The sequence below is a fragment of the Scleropages formosus genome, chromosome 23, assembly GCF_900964775.1.
Source record: "Scleropages formosus chromosome 23, fSclFor1.1, whole genome shotgun sequence".
Taxonomy (NCBI): Eukaryota; Metazoa; Chordata; class Actinopteri; order Osteoglossiformes; family Osteoglossidae; genus Scleropages; species Scleropages formosus.
The window spans coordinates 8,777,533-8,793,751 of record NC_041828.1 but is presented as its reverse complement, the minus strand read 5'-3'; the positions used below and the strand labels follow the sequence as shown (position 1 = coordinate 8,793,751).

The window sequence follows — 16,219 nt, the reverse complement described above, 5'->3', positions numbered from 1 at the left end:
CCGGACAGGATTTACCATAATAATATAAAAATATATGAAAAAAGGCACAAACACATTTGTGGTTTTGTCACGGATTAGACGGCTTAGATTTTGTCTTTAAAAGCTGCTCCTAATTTTTTTTTTTTTTTTTTTAATGTACGGATGAGTCCGACTTTCTCCGAGTCCCAGAAAGGAGGCACGGCCTCTGTGTCTGCGCAGCTCTCACTGCTTTGATAAGGTTAACCGGCGATGTGTATTCCAGAGTCGCCAGTCACTCACACACACACACACACACACACGCACACACACGCGCACACACACGCACTCATGTTACACAGCCATTGACATGCAGCACACAAACTCCTATAGGAAGGAAACATACTTTATTTAGAAAAACAAATTGTAAGTGCAGGAAAATAAAGGTCACAAATACATAGCAAAGTACAGAGGCCAGGATATCCCATCTATACATCAACGTTAGAGAAGAGCTGAGCGTCGGCGCCCCGCCGGCGTCGTTAAAGGAATCCTGTGCGGAGTCAGATATTAGGCGGAGATTCTCTGGGAGCTCCGCCGCTATTTTGAGAAGTAACGGAGGGAAAGTGTCGACCGGACGAGCTAAGCACGCGGCGCGCAGATGGCCCTTGCTGTGCCGATCGACGGCTCTCGCGTTCCGCTCCAGGTGCCCTCGGAATGACCTCTGCCTCTCGGAGGTCTGCCCGTGGGAGTGCGCCGCAGCCCCGTCGAAAAGAGACAACCTCCAGTCTGCCGCTCCGGAAAGATTCATCACAATTAAGCACCCGAGCAAGGAGAGCGCAGATGCGGGGAGGGGTGTGTGCGCCCTGGCTGCCTACCTGCGGTGACTCAGACAGGCCCCGTGCACAGGGACAGGGACAGGGACAGGGACGAGGAGCAGGGGGAGGGGGGAGGGGCATCGCGCAGGAAACGCTTCGCCTAGCAAGGTTAGTCAGCCTCTTCGCCGCTCGCGCTGCGCTGCCTGTTATCCCCCGACAGTGAATCAAATCTGGGGCCCGGCCCCCGGCGACTCCGCGAACCGTCCACATTCCTGCATGAATCACGCCGACTCCGTGCTTCCAGAAGGCATTTCCTGCCCGGCCTCGCTCGCCGACTCCTCTGCTGGAAAACGGAGCGGCCGCGACGCGGCGGGGCTTTGATTCGGGGCCCCCGAGGGAAAAGGGAGCGGGGGCCGGGGGCCCGGTGCCCGGTGCTTGTTTTCGCCACCTCAAGTTTCGACACGGAGAGGCTTTCCTTTCCTCCGCACGGAGCCCCAAAAAGGCCTAGGTGTGCTGCGGCGCGACCGAAGCGCTCGGGCAGCTCTCGGTGGCTGCGTTAAATCACTCCGCGCAGGATAAAAGGACGTCTCGAGAGACCGCCAGCGAAAGCGGGCAAAATATAAAGTGAGCGGTCGCTACAGACGCGGCTCGTGCACGACGTCTCGGAGAATTTTGTCGCGGCAGAATTTATGTATCGGATTTAAGGAAGCGGATTTCGGGGCAGAGCGATATAGGTTCGCGTCCCACGGGGGGCTTGGCGCGCACCCTTAGCGAGGTGAACCGCGCCACTGAAATGTCCTCCAGCGCGAGGAGCTCGGGGGTTTCGGACAACTACCGGCTGCGTAAATCGACTGGATTTGGAGTACGATAGCGACACGACTGAACGAGAACAAGTGTAACACATTTCTGCGGAATGTCCTTTACTGATGTGTGTATTATGAACATGTTGGCATCTCACAGTTACAATTCACATAATGGGGGGAAGAAAAATCAATTAAGCCCCAGGAAACGGGATGGAGACACCGGGTTAATGAGCGAACCGTCCTCGGCGCCGCGGGATCTCCGGCGACACGGACAGAGACTACACGCGGGGGGGGGGGGGAGGGGGCCAAAGCTGCGCACGACTTCACACGTGGGTCACTACTGCACACGGAACGGGGTTCACGTCACAAGTTCACAAGCGGACGCTCTTAGTCCATGCGGTTTGTACACGCGCCTGCACCGCGGGGTCGGGCGGGAGGGGCGGAGCCACGGACGCTGCCGCGCGGAGATCGCCTACCGAGGAGGGATGTGCTAACTGAGCCACCGTTGAGTATTTTCTCTTTTTCGTTGTTTTTTTCTACACTTTGCGAACCTGTGCGTTCAGAAGGGAGTCCGAGTCTTCCCTCTGTGTGTGTGTGTCATGTCTGGATGAATGCGTGTGTCGCTCTCTCGCTTCTACATGATGGCTCTGATGACCAGCCTCCGGGGGGCGTCGTCCCCCGCGGCCTGCTGCAGGCGGACTCTGTCCCGCGCCAGGCACTCGTCGTCGCTGTCGGGGGGCTCCTCCTTCACCCGGACCGCTCCGTGGTGAGCTTCCGGCAGCTCTCCGTCCGAGCTACAGGTGCTGCTGCTCTGGCTGTGCTTCCGGATGACGCCACCAGGGGTCAGAGCGTCCCGCACGCACGCCTCCATGCGCTCGTCTTCCTCCTCTTCCTGCAGGTGGGCGCCCGGCTGCCGGAGCTGCTCGATGGACTGGGACAGCATCTGCAGGGGAGCGCACCGCAGTTCACCGATGCATCGCCCGTTCTCGCACGAATACTCAATAACAGTCTTTAAGCGCCGTTTCCAAAACAAGGTGAGCCACGAAATAGGCTGGTTTCGAAACGCCTTCCGGAACGTCCCGCAAGACCTACCAGCGGACGTCTGTGCCAATTATATCACCTTGCCTAGCAGACGGTCCGCGCGCTAAACCGGAGGAAACGCAAGCCCCCGCGGCAGCTTCGGCTCGGGTTCGACCGGGCACGTCGATTCTGGCATCGGGAGACGCACCGAACATCCGTTGCGCTTCTCCTCATCAAAGGGATCTGCGTAGTCCGCGAAGGCCCATCGGAGGCGATTAGCCACGAAGGTGAACGTGTGCCTCTCGGGGGGGGGTGGGGGGGGGGTTCGGTCTCCAGGCCATTCAGCTCAGAGACACAGCAGGGCTGTGGCCAGCGAAACGTTAAAACAATATCACCTCTTAAAAAAAGGCTCACACCCCCTTCGAAGGGGGCGGGGGGGGGGGCTGAGGTGAGCCGATCTTGCGCCGGGCGGCTCCTTTCCGGGCCTTCAGGAAATGAAAGTGGGCGGAACTGGAAGGCGCTCTGTTTTGGGGGGCACGCGGCGGCGGGGGGCTGTAGGACAGGCATTAAAACGAGTCGCCGTGTAGCCGCTGCGGCCCGGACGGTGGGGGGGGGGCATCGAAGGCGGTGTACCTGCGTCCCCCGACAGGAATCGAGGACAGGTCGACAACATGGGCCCTTTATGAACATCCGGCTGAGAATTCCCCTTTTTCTCGAACATTAATAAGGGCAACTTTTAAAAATCTCCTGTAAAGTTTCATCAGCCCCCCCCCCCAATACCCATACGGCAGGTAAACCGCATGAATTCCTGTGTGAATAACGGGGCTCCTGCTCAATTCTGGGTAACACTGCAATTCTCGCACTGGATTTTCAGGTGAATTGCGCATTTAATATTCATTCGTTAGACACTCTTGTGGGAAGTCAATACAAAACAGCATATTCCAAACTCTACAATAAGGCGTTCAAAAACGCAGCGTCTGCTTCTAATTTGGACAATTATATCCTCCACTGCACGCACACACACACATATACATTTACATTTTTACTATGCATATTTATGACTGTGCAGTACGCGGGGGACTGACGCTTGGCACAAATGTGATACACGTCGTGTGAAAAAGGGGGACGGAGAGCAATTATCTCGTGATGTGATTATACTTTCATGCACTCAGACGCAGCCGAGTGGAGGAAATGTAAAAGAGCCATGAGCGGGGTAACCACCCCGGGCTACGGGCGTTGCGGGAAGGAGGACGCGCGAGCCCCCCCGCTGTCTCTACAACACGTTTCATATCAGTATCCCGGGGTTTGGCGGTTCAGCATTTCCCAGAATGCACCGGTGCCAGTTCCCTGGTGTATCGGAGACACAAAGCTGCCTTTCAGCGCTTCCGCAACACCCGCGCCGCAGGGTAACGGCAGACGACGGACACTCCGGCGGAAGGTCAGGTGCCCCGGCGCACGCGAGCACAAGAGCGCCGGAACAAAGGAGTGCTTTCTGAGGCGGGACGCAACCTCACGCTGGACTGTCAAGTTAGCGGTCAAGTTTGATATCGAGGGGTCACAAGCCAACAACGCTGCGGCCTTGCGTACAATAACAGCGGGACCAGTGAAAGTTTCGCAGAGCCATAATGGCTGAAGAGCGAGGGAAATGAGCCCAAAACCTTACGCATGGGAATTCACGCTGCAGGAAGGAGGGACACTCCATTCCCCCACTGAGCCGTTGAAATTGTCATTTTGTAAAATTACTGATGAGTATGACTACGGGTTCCGGGTCACGAGGGACGGAAAAGGGGAACGGACGGAGATCTCCATTTGCAGCTCAGCCTACATCCCCACCCTCGCTTCTGGCCGTGAGCTTTGGGCAAAGGTAAAAAGAAGGATATTCTGGACACGAGCAGCCAAAGTGAGGTTTCCCCCTGGGATGACAGGGCGAGGAGCTCGGCGATCCAGGAGAGCCCTGGAGTCCACGCTCCTTGGGGTCGAGAGGAGTCACTCGAGGCACTTCGATCGTGTCCTAAGAACGGCCCCTGATCGGGTCCCTTCGGACCCCGTCGGAGGGAATATACATCTCAGCCGCTCCTTGAAGGCCTGGGGACCTCCTCCAGGAGCCGGAGACCGTGGCTCAGGAAAGGGCTCAATCAGCCTGCTCCGACCACGATCGTCTCCCGGACAAGCAAGGGAAAGCGGAAGCAAAAGCCGAAGAATGATTACTTATGCCCCAGTCCGTGATGAACACGAAAGTCATATGGAGAAAATCCTACGGCAGCACGTGAGGACAGCACTGAGTACTGAGTGCTCGGCACCGACTATAACAGGCCGAAGGTGGCTCGTTCGCGTGAGCACGCTTGCCGAAATGATGCAGGTGCACCTGTGGGACAGGATCTCTTACACTCCTACCTGGTTCATGTGGACCTGCTGGTGGTACTGCTTCTGCTTCTCCACAAAGTTCTGGTGTTGCTGCTGGATGACGAGCTGGGCCAGCGTGCTCTGGGGCAGCGGGGCCGACTGGGTGCGGTTCAAGGGCCGGTGCCGGGGCAGTTTGGAGCGCGCCGAGGAGGATGGGCGGTCTCTCAGGGACAGCGGGGACGGGGAGAGCACCGAAACACTCCCGAGCCCTGGGCCACACGGGGGGTTGTTATCTCAGCAGGTTTGATTAACCTCGGTGCGGCCAAGATGAGCCGGTATCATCTAAACAGCTCCTTTCAGAGCAGTCCCTCTACTTCCGTCATGAAGTAACCGCTCTCACCTGGAGAGAGAATCTTCTGCTGTCTCATCTGCTCCTTGAGAAGCAGGTGCTGCAGGAGGGCCTGGTGGCTGCTGTTGACTTTGGTTTCCAAGGCAACCGGTGGCATCGCACCCAGGAAGTGTCCCGGCAGCACCTGTCTACTGGACCCTCCGCTGCCGGTGTCGACGGGCCTCTCCTTCAGAGCTGTAGCAGCCTGGAAGTGAGAGTCGGAGGGAGGACGGAGACAGGATCAAGAGACGGCAGGGGACACGGAGAAGAGTGAGGGATGGTGGGAACGGCGAGGAACGAGAGACACGGGAGAGAAGTTTGAGACGGAAAGGAGGAAGACGCCTGGACGGAGACAGAGGAGCGGGACGCTGGAACGCAACCAGGAGCGTGAGCGACCGGGACAGAGACAGAAAGAGACAGAAAGCGACTGCAGGAATGAGACGGGGTGTCGGCATCGTCTGCGTGAAGGCAAACCCGCCGGCGGCGCGGACACCGAGGACGGACGTGTACAATGCGTGGGACACGAAAACTTCTAACTCCGATGTAAGTAGCGAAGCAGATGCATTAATTCGCACCTCTCCGCAAAACTGTAGTAATCAGGTCTGTCTTGGGCTCTTACGGTAACAGCGTCGTTACACATCCGTGAACGCGGTACAATTTACACGTGCGCATTTTCTCATCCGGCTGCGCGCGCCGGTAACGCACGGCCAAAAGATACCGTGCGCAGACTTCGCGGAACTCGGAAAAACCGCGGCAACATCATCACGTCGGCGTTCCCGATGAATATTTCGTGCCGGAAAGTTCTTTTTTGCGAAGGGTGCTAATGAAAAAAGAGGAAAAAAAAAATGTGAATTTAATTTAGGTGTGCACAGAAATGGAAAACATATTATTCCGAAGTGTGAGGAAACATCCTTGTTAATCTATAAAGTTTAAAAAAACCAAATTAAACTTGTCACACGCGTTATCTCTGGCTATGGCTAAGCACGCAACAGCCCGAACGTCTTAAATGGCCGTGATGAACGAGGTGATAAAGAGAGATTGGAGTGCAGCCTGACACCGGACACTGGCACCCATTATTTATCCAAGGGGCATAAATCCCTGGGGGGTCAAAGGTCGCCTCCCCAAAGCCATACATTAATCCCGGGAGCCACCGACAGCTAGTCTTTCGACGGGCCGAGCGGGAAAGAAGTCGGCACGAGAAACCGAGACCCGAGACTCGTTACCTTCCCGTCGGGGACCCGGAATAATCCCCGGCGAGAATGATGGGCGCTGATCGACACGAGCGAGTTCGAGCAGGGAAAAGCGCGTGCGAAGAGCGAGACTCACGCGGATGGGCGAGGGCACGGAGGGCAGACCCAGGGTGATGTTGGGCAGAGACGGCGAAGTGTAGAGGCTCAGCAAAGACAGCGACTCCTTGGGCTTCGCGATCCTCTGCTGCGAGAGCAGGCGCTGCGGGACAGCGGGGAGAGAGGACTCCTGTTACACCCCGTGGGAGACTCTTTGTCCGAACTGCTGAGCGGGCGCCGCTCTGCTCGCAACGCCCGCCACGCTGACTATTTGTCCGTTCGGCTCATGCTTTTCCGCGACGCGACTGGCACCGTGAGGCTTGTACACTCAGCTGCTTACAGCGGTTTACCCGCTTATACAGCTGTTCGGGGTAAGTAAGTAAGGAAGTAAGGGCAGTACCGGTGGAGGTGGAATTCGAACCTGGAGCCTCCTGATTGCAAGGCTCTATCTGCTCTGTGTGTGCATGCATGTGTGTGTGCGTGTGCCACTATTAACAGCTGTAAGAATCTTGGTAGTTTAGTGTCGTACCTTCTGCATGACCCCTAAAATGCGGAGAGGCTCCCCACCCCACCCCACCCCACCAAGAGAGCCTCTGTTCTGCTCCCCACCCCCACAGCCCCAGTAAGCTACCGCCGGGGCACACTTCCTGTCCCTTCAGGGGCTCTCTACCCCAGCACGGGGTCCCGCGGGGCAGGGAGGAGGGGTCTACGGCCGGCCCCGGCCTCGGCCCCGGGGACCCGTTGCTCCTGAAAGGGAGAGGCCCGTGTAACACCGCAACGGCACCCTTTGCTTGGGGAGAAAACAGGAAGCGCTCGGTGCGCCCGCCACGGTCGGGATGGTCCGAGCTTTGTGTCAACACCACAACAACCCCGTGTGTTTTTAGTACCCGGGGGTCCTCAGCTACCAGCACCTGGGATATCAATTAGGCCAAAAAAAGAAAAATAGAGCAGGACCCCCGCCCCCACCCCCGACCCCCCCGGTGCCACCCTGCTTGCCCCTTAACATCTCCCCTTACGTGTCGCAGGAGGAGCATGGGAAGCAAACAAAAACAGAGGCGCCCGGTCGACTTTGGAGCCGTGTCCCTACCGGTCAGCAGAAATAAAGAGCTCTATTGTGCCTGAGGCTCTGCGGGAGGCCGGGCCGGTCGAGGAAGCCGCGGGTCAACGCGGAGACGCCTCGCGGACAGGGCCGCCATTGTCGATCGGCGGACAGGCTGCCGGAACGGGACTCGGGCCCGGCGAGCTCACGACGCGAGCGGAGCGACGGACGCCGAGCCGATTTCGGACCGAAATCGGTACACCTGCCGCCGCCGCGGAGTCGGGATCCCGCTCAGGAAGCGCCGCGGCAAAATATTACCAATCACCTTTATTACACGCCGCGGCCTCCTGTTCCCCCTCGCAAGTCGTTTATTTCCACAAGCGAACGTCAGGCCGTGCAGCAATCCATCACCCTGACAGCCCGCTGTGTATTTAGGAACACTATAGCTTTTTTCGAGAACGACATTTCTGCCGCTCACCTTCACGGAACCTCCGCCGCGCCCGGGAAGCTCGCGTTCTTTCCACCGAGTCCGTTTTGGTTTTGTTCGGTTTAATTAAAGATCGTTCGTGGCGCTGCCGTTAATGATGCCCATTAAGGGCTAAGACCGGCGGACGGCGGGAGCGGAGCTCCGTTCGAGCTGCCGTGCGGCCGCAGTCGAAGTAATTGCACAGAAAAGCTCCACATGTTCCTGCCGCCCCATTAGACGCACGTTAATTAAGGGGCTAATTAGGGGATCTCTTGATCTTTCTGCGGACGACCGCAGAGCAGCTGCAGAAAGAACATTCCAGCTTCTCCAGCCACAGGAGACGATCGGAGCAGTTTGTGCAGCGGCGTTAACGTATTATTGCGTATTTATCGTTTCCTCCGCGTTATGGAAGAAAGGCGGTAATCATCCGGCTCTCTGCCGCCCCCTAGTCCTTCGCTCCTTACTCACGCCCGGTCGTCTTGAACGCACGTTCGCCGTGAAGAACCGCTCGTCCGGTGGAGGGTCGCGGTGGACCCGAGCCTTTCCCGGAAATACAGGGCGTGAGACGCAGTACGCCCTGGACGGGACGCCAGTCCACTGCATCGTTGCAGCTGTATTATTGTTAGTACCAAGTACTTGTGATGGAGTGTAAATCAGGTTCGGTGCAGAAGCTGACTAATGAGAACCCCAACACTTTCAGGATTCTGACCGCGGCTCCGTGCGTCACCGAGCTACAGAGTCCGTGGCCCACAGAGTGGAAAGAGGTCAGCGGTGTCCGTGTGTCGTTCGGCTCCGGTACCTCGGTCTGCGCTGTGCCGGGCGGGGAGGACGTCCCGTTCTCCACCCCCAAGGCGCTACACGCTCCGCTGGGAGAGCTGGGTCCAGAGCCGGGGGCGCTGCTGCTGGCTATGGTGTCTGGGGGTCGATCCGGAACCACAGGGAGACACAGGTTATCAAACGCTGACTGCAGTGCAGCACCCAGCCATTATCAGTAAGAAGTGGTCCAGGGCAGGGGACACCCTGGGTGGGACTCCAGTCCATCACAGGGCAAAGACACACAAACATTCACTCACACATCATCAATCTCCAGCTGTAGAGGATTCTTCCACAGCGCATGTGGTATTTTCAGTTGAAAGTGGATAGTAAAGGTAGTTAGGAAACCAAAAAGGCCCGGCCCGGTAGCGTGACAGTAGGGTGAGGGCGCGAGACGGGAGAAGGAGGCGATCGAGGCAACGCGCTACGTGAGAAAGCTGGAGGAACCTCACGGCGAACGGGAACGTGTTCCGTACGGCTGATTCGCGGAAACACAGACCTGCGAACTCCAGCGCTCTCTTCTTGTAGGGCGCCACGACAACGCTGCCGTCCTTCCGCCGCATCAGCGGACTGCTCCTCCTCTCGGACACCTTCTGCTTCAGCCGCGACCGCACCTTCAGGTTGGGCTCCGAGGCTGCGGGAACAGAGGCCGACATGACGTATCACTCGTTGCGGCGGGACGCGGGCCGAAGAGCTCGTCTTGAAGCCAATTCAACTCGTCTGCTCTTAGCCCGTGCTAGTCGGGGACTAGTCACTGGTTTCAACGTGGTAGGTGAACAGTATACTGGTTACAGCCGTCACCCAGCGCTCAAAGGACCCAGGTTCACACACCCTCTGTTGTACCTTAACAACTGTCCCAGGGTTAGGGTCCTGCTGTGCGGTGGGTCTGGGGTTCGAGTCCCGCTTGGGGTGCCTTACGGCAGACCGGCATCCTGTCCAGGGTGTGTCCCCTCCCCCTCCATCCTTGCACCCTGTGTTGTTGGGTTAGGCTCTGGTTTGCTACAACCCCGCTTGAGACAAACGATTTCAGCCAATGTGTGTTTCAGGAGAAAAATTATCCAACTGTATAAATGGTTAAATGTAAGCAACTTGTTGTACAAACTCAAGACTGAAAGTTGCTTTACAGAAAATCAGTAATAATTAAATTAACTGACATTTTCCCTCTAGCTCCCAGTGTAAAGATCATTGTCTTTTGAAGAACCCCAGAGGAGTACATTTACATTCATTAGTACTCATGCCACATTTTTAGCATATTTGGAAATAACTAAATTTAGTAAATCAACAGCCTTGAGGACAGCTGGTAGCGGAGTTGTTAGCGCTGTTGCATTTAGACCCAAAGGTTGTGGGTTTGAATCCCACCTCTGGCTATGGTACCCTTGAGCAATGTATTCACCCTAAATCACTCCAGTAAAATGACCCAGCTATATAAAGGGGGTAAATAACTGTAGGTACCTTAAAACTGTAAGCTGCTTTGAAGAAAAGCCTCAGTTGAATAAATGTAATGTAACTGGCTATGTAGTTACAGAAACTCAGCACCCAGGACAAAGACAGGTGAGGTGATGTGTCCCTTCAAGGCATAAGTTAACCTTAAGTGCCTTGCCAGCTGTAATAGTGGAATCAGAGTGTCAGTAATCCCAGCAGTGTCTAGTTGTCCCCATGGCCCCTGGGGGGGGGGGGGCCCTCCACAGAAATCCCAAGGTGATGTGCAGTTCAAACAAGTCACATGGAGGCCCTGGTTTCTTGTCATCTGGAATGCATCTGGCAGATCAACACAGCTCCTGGCTGGAGACCCATGCTACCTGCACACACAGTAGCTGCAGTTGAGCCGACAGACAAACAGCGCAGGCCAGGGAGGGGGCCAGGGCTCGAACCTTCCCCAGGAACTGCCGATACCTTATCTCTGGAAGATGCTCCTAAACCCATCCGGGTACGCAACCAAGCGTCCTACGAGCATTTCTGTTTTAAAGAGTGAACCGGGGCCAAAAAGCCCGCAGGGTGGAATGCGGTGGATCCGTCGTCGTGTGTCATCGTCGGATTTAGAACAATCTGCGTGTGCGCTCGTATTTTTATTTCAAGGCTCTGCGTGCGTCTTCGCTGCCCTGAGTTGACACGCGGACAGTAAATCGAGGTGATTTCGCTCCGCCGAGAGGGGGCAGTGTTACGCGCGACAGAAGGGGGTGTCGTACCCCAGGCCGGCGTGAGCACATACCGTGAGTCACCGCACCACGGTCTGATATGACACCACAGGGCCTGCGAAAGACCCAAAATGTGCCGGGTCGTGTGATTCACCACCGAGGCACAGAGAGGTTTACATTCAGACTTAGTCACACCGCGCTTGATCACAAGGCAGCGGTCAGGACCAGAGGCATCGTCTCCGTTCCTGGGAACTCCCTTCTCGGCTGTGAGCGCGATGAGCCGTGAACGCACACAGTAAGAGCCACTGTCTGCGATGACGACGAAGACTGGAGGCTCCGTGGGCCGCATTTGACCCCTCGCCGCCTTCCAGAGGAGTCCGGTTTACACCCCGCTGCTTCATGATCGCATCAGTCAGTTACCACAGAGAAAGATCCAGAAACCCCGCTCACACCGATCTCTTCTGTTCCGATCAGCACATAGAAGAGTAAGTAATTAGAGGCACTGCCATACGATCTAAGGACATGGGTTTGAATTCCATTCTTGCTATAACACCCTTGATCAAGGTACTTTTCCCTGAATTGATAAAGTAAAAATTACCCAGCTGTATAAATGAGTAAATTACCGCAAATCACCGTAAATCACTGTCCAAACCAAAGATTGCTACGTCTCCTTGGAGAACGGCATCAGTTGCACACGTCTCTGTGCATGTGGGTGTGTGTCTGGGAACAGAGGGAATGTGAGAGTTTGTGTGTGTGTGTGTGTGCGCGCGCGCGTGTGTGTGTGTACTGAAAAAAGGCTAAAAGAGCCTTTGTCATCCGACAGTATCAACAAGCCCACTCACATCTGCGGCGGCACTTTGACTAAATTTCCTGCGCTAAGAACGAGAGCGGGTCCCGGGGGGACGGCGCAGCGTTCCGCTCGGCCTCTCCTGTTCATTTACGCATCCGGCCCACCGCTCGAACCCCTGTCGCTGGTCACGCCAGGCAGCCAACGTCACAGTGTGACATCCCAGAGAAGGTCCACGGTCAAAGTCTGAATATTTAATGCGTCATGCTCAAGTGTGTACAGTATTATATTCCCTCCACAGCAAGAGCAAAACAGGCAAGAGACGGAGACAGTCCAACTGCACTCTAGTGTTAACGACGCGCCGTCTCGAAGAACAGCCATCGAAAAGGAAATCTAGCAAAACGCAAGAAATGTTAATGCCGGGAACAAACAAACGAGTAAAATACGCGGGAGGAAGCAGGTCGTGGGTAGAGCCATAGCCAATGAGAGACCCTGGGTTCGAATCCCTCTTCCTGCTGTGGTCGAGGCACTTACCGTGAATTTATACAGTAAAAAAACCACCCTGCTGTATAAACGGACAAATCATTAAAAGAAGCTTAGTGCACAAACCAAACATTGTAAGAGGCTGCAGAGAAAAGTGTCACGAATAAATAGAAATAAATAAATGTGCTTTCACGGCAAAACGGCAGAAAGAGTGAGCACGGCACAGGCCCCTTGTACACAGAGGACACGGTAGCGTGGATTACTATTAATTAGGTTACGAATGTCGCCCGGATCCGACAGCCGAAGCTAATGGGAGAGACGTCGGAGATTGTGAAACGCAGGAGAATTACATACATAATCTGCTTATTCGTGTTTCACCTCACACCCCAAGAGGACAATCACGCCGCTGCTGGAAACAGATGGCCGTGCCGGTTAGGCCACGCCCACCAGGCCACGCCCACTACGCCCAATAGACCTCTCAGTTTTCAGTGAATCGGCCAAGCCCCCCCCCCCCCCCCCCCCCCCAAGCAATGCGGAACGGCCCACGATCAGCAAGAGGTCACGAATCGGCCTCTCGGCACTTGAGGCACTGAGATGTAGTTCAGATCCATCTCTGAACTGCCTTTCCATCATGTAGCATCAGTATCACGATCATAACGAGAGCTGGTGGCGGAGTAGTTAGAGCTGCTGCCTTTGGACCCAAAGGGTGTAGGTTTGATCCCCACTTCCAGCAGCAGTACCCTTGAGCAAGGTCCTTACCCTAAATCATTCTGGTAAAATAACCCAGCCGTACAAAGGGATAAATAAGTGTAGGTAGATGAACGTTGTAAGTTGCTTTGGAGAAAAGTGCCAGTTAAATTAATGAGTGTAATTAAAAGAGATTTCATTATATTTAATTTCTGTCGCATCCTGCACGCTGTACACACACACAGTCAGGGTCCATGGGATCAGCTCTGAATGCATTTACGGGCACTGTTACCGTTTACAGCGGCCGCCTGCGCCAAAAAACCCCCCAGCAGATCTCAGTCTTATAAAGTAATGAACAAATAATGACACGGTGACCGATCTGCAACATTTGACGTTATTAAAAGCGTCCGCTCGCTTGGCGCAGAATGACGGACGCTGCCAAAGTAATCAAAAGGATGCTTTTAGTTTCAGTAAAATTGGTGATACTAATTTTATTTCTTAAGTAAATATTGGTATTTGGGCTCCTTGACACATGATGAATACGAGCTATTAGAAAACTACCACAAAAATATTTGCTCAACAATTAGCGGGGCGGTTTTACACGTATTTAATGTAGGGGGGCCGGCGGGGGATCCGCACGCTCTCCCGCACGTTTCGCCAAAGCCCCTCTGTCCGAGGGCGTTTCAAGCGCCGGGCTCTCGCGCTGCGGAGCTCCGTGCGGTGCTTCGCTTACACGAGCGTCACCCGCAAGGCCGACAAGGTGTGGGAACCCCACCGCCGGAGCCTACCTGGGCTCTGCTCTCCTATTCGAAAACAGAAGAACTACGTATTAGAAAAGGGCAATTTGGATATATGTAAATTCCTGAAAAAGGTCAATAATATATTGACATGGGGGGGCGCAGTGGCTTGGACCGGGTCCTGCTCTCCGGTGGGTCTGGGGTTCGAGTCCCGCTTGGGGTGCCTTGCGATGGACTGGCGTCCCGTCCCGGGTGTGTCCCCTCCCCCTCCGGCCTTACGCACTGTGTGCCGGGTTAGGCTCCGCCTCCCTGCGACCCCATATGGAACAAGCGGTTTCAGATTGTGTGTGTATTGACATGTGGTCCTTCGTCTGACAACTTTCTTCAAGGCAACTTGCAAAGACAGGTGGTAATAAGTAGTACACTAAAGTACAGTACTGAAGAATGATTTACCATTTGTACAGCCTTTACTTTAGCACCTTAGGGTCAGCACAGCACACTGAACAAGGGTACAACAGCAGGAGTATAAGTGCAGCTCTGGGTCCTGTGGGTGCCTTGTGAGAGCGCTAAGCACCGTGCCACCTACTGTCCGTATTTCTAAGCCGCACTTGAAGATAAACTAATGTCCATTATAGAATAAAAAAGCAAAAAAGTTAAAAAAAAATGTCGAAATACGTGTATTTATTTTTTGGGAAATTTTTCAAGATTTATTATTTTGCGCGTGGACAAACGCCCATTGTGATGGCGAGACCTTGATGGGGGGAGACTCTATTCTGTGGAGTTCAACTTGTTTAAGTGGCACAAGTTTAAGTCTTATTAAGAGGTTCATAGCGGATCTTATATCGTCCTGCGTCCCACAAGAAACAACGAGCAACTCTGAGTAAAATCAGGACATTTCTTGCCGTATCTCTGCGCCAAGGAACCTCGGACCTTAACTCCGCAGAGGTCACGGGCAGCGTCTTTGAACGTTTCGCGCAGAATTTGCTGAAAATCTGTGCCGTCTAGCAGGTCGGTCTTGGTTCTTCTCAGCCGCACGGCGGTTTGGAGGAGCAGCCGTGGCTAAATTGAGTTCAAATGAGCCCTGCCGTCCACCTTTGTCCCAAACGGTCGTCCTCCTCCAGCCGGCTGACAGCTGCCAATCAACGGGCAGCAGCTTCACTTTAGGAATAAAAGGCACCTTTGTGTCCCTAGCGACGAAGCCCCTTCCCCCCCCCGCGCCACGCCACGCAGCGCCCCCTCCAGCACGCCACCATCAGAGGGGCTCTAATGAGAGCGGGCAGGAAGTGGAGGAAGGGGCCGGCGGTGGAAAAGCCCACATCTAGGGCCTGAAACCCGAGAAGCAGGAAGCGGTCCGATGGAAGAATTCCTCTCGCAGAGAGAGAGAGCGACTGCGCCTTCGGAGGTCTCAATTAGTCGTGTAGCCCCAGTTATTAGGGACACGTAAAAATGCAAACGCAAACGCGGTTGCTGGGACAACATTAAGGCACAAACGGCCGCTTTGAAATCCGGCCTCCGGAGACGGCAGGGAGCCGCCGGAGGTTCACGTGTTCCGGACCTTTCCGTATCGAATCTCCTCTTCGTGTTCTGCCGTCGGAAAGTTTACAGAATCGCCAAAGTGTCCCTCTAACTATATAAAACTCTAATCCCCTTCAATAATAATCAGTATTATTATTCATATAATGACAATGTGACACCCTTATAATAAAACCTCAAAGTATCGTTGAATGGGGACGAAGGTATTCAGTTCAGCCTCATTTCTCACCTCCATTCCGCAGTACCGTGGTAAACCAATTAAAGGGAAGGTTATTCACATTCAGTCCTCAAATACCAGAATGAAAGGAGGGAGAGAGAGACGGGCAAAGGGGGGGTGACTGGCGCGGTGAGGAGCAGCGGCGACACAGTTCATACAAACATCCTTCAAGCTCGCCGTGTGTTTTCTTAAACCCGGAAGCCGCGTCACCGAGCCAGGGTTCGTTTACGTTTCACACGCACGTCCTGCACGAAGCCGGACGTAATTCCCGCCACCCGACGGCCTGACCGCGCAGACACGCGTCGCGCGATCCAGCGGGTATGAGCGCGGTAATTCACAGGGACGCGGAGGGCGGCGAACCGGAGCTCCTCTCGCTGCGCCGTGCAAACGCGAGCGCTCCGGCCCTGTCGCAGGCGGAGGCGTTACTCGTGCACGCGAGGGAGCCCCAAGAGAGCTTCCCCAACGTAAAGCGAGAACTCTTTCCGATTTCTCTCAAAAGCGTGCATTTTTTCCCGATGATTAGAGAAGCTCGTAACTCGAGCGAGGGAATTAAAACACCTTTCAGATTTTCCCTCAGCCTTGAAACACCTGCTGCCGCTGCGGTGCCAGCGCGGATCGGCACTCCGCGGGGGGTCACGTGCTCATGCGGCAAGAGCGCGGCCCTCGCCGTGCGCTTCAGACCACCTTGCAAGCTGTTATTATTACTCTGACC

At 55.0% G+C, this 16,219-nt stretch overlaps 1 protein-coding gene across 5 annotated transcripts in view; it reads right to left on the bottom strand.

Annotated features, from left to right (window-relative positions):
- Positions 1–353: 353 nt before the first annotated feature.
- LOC108933417 (histone deacetylase 9-B) overlaps positions 354–16,219 on the bottom strand; it is a 51,151-nt gene continuing 35,285 nt past the window's right edge. For all 5 annotated transcript variants that reach the window (XM_029248203.1, XM_029248204.1, XM_029248201.1 and 2 more), the window contains 6 exons: positions 9,428–9,562; positions 8,915–9,030; positions 6,651–6,773; positions 5,337–5,529; positions 4,988–5,205; positions 354–2,516 (listed from right to left, as the gene is read on the bottom strand). In XM_029248203.1, the coding sequence (XP_029104036.1) occupies positions 2,208–2,516; positions 4,988–5,205; positions 5,337–5,529; positions 6,651–6,773; positions 8,915–9,030; positions 9,428–9,562 (1,094 nt within the window). In that variant the 3' untranslated portion in view covers positions 354–2,207. The remainder of the gene's footprint in view (positions 2,517–4,987; positions 5,206–5,336; positions 5,530–6,650; positions 6,774–8,914; positions 9,031–9,427; positions 9,563–16,219) is intronic.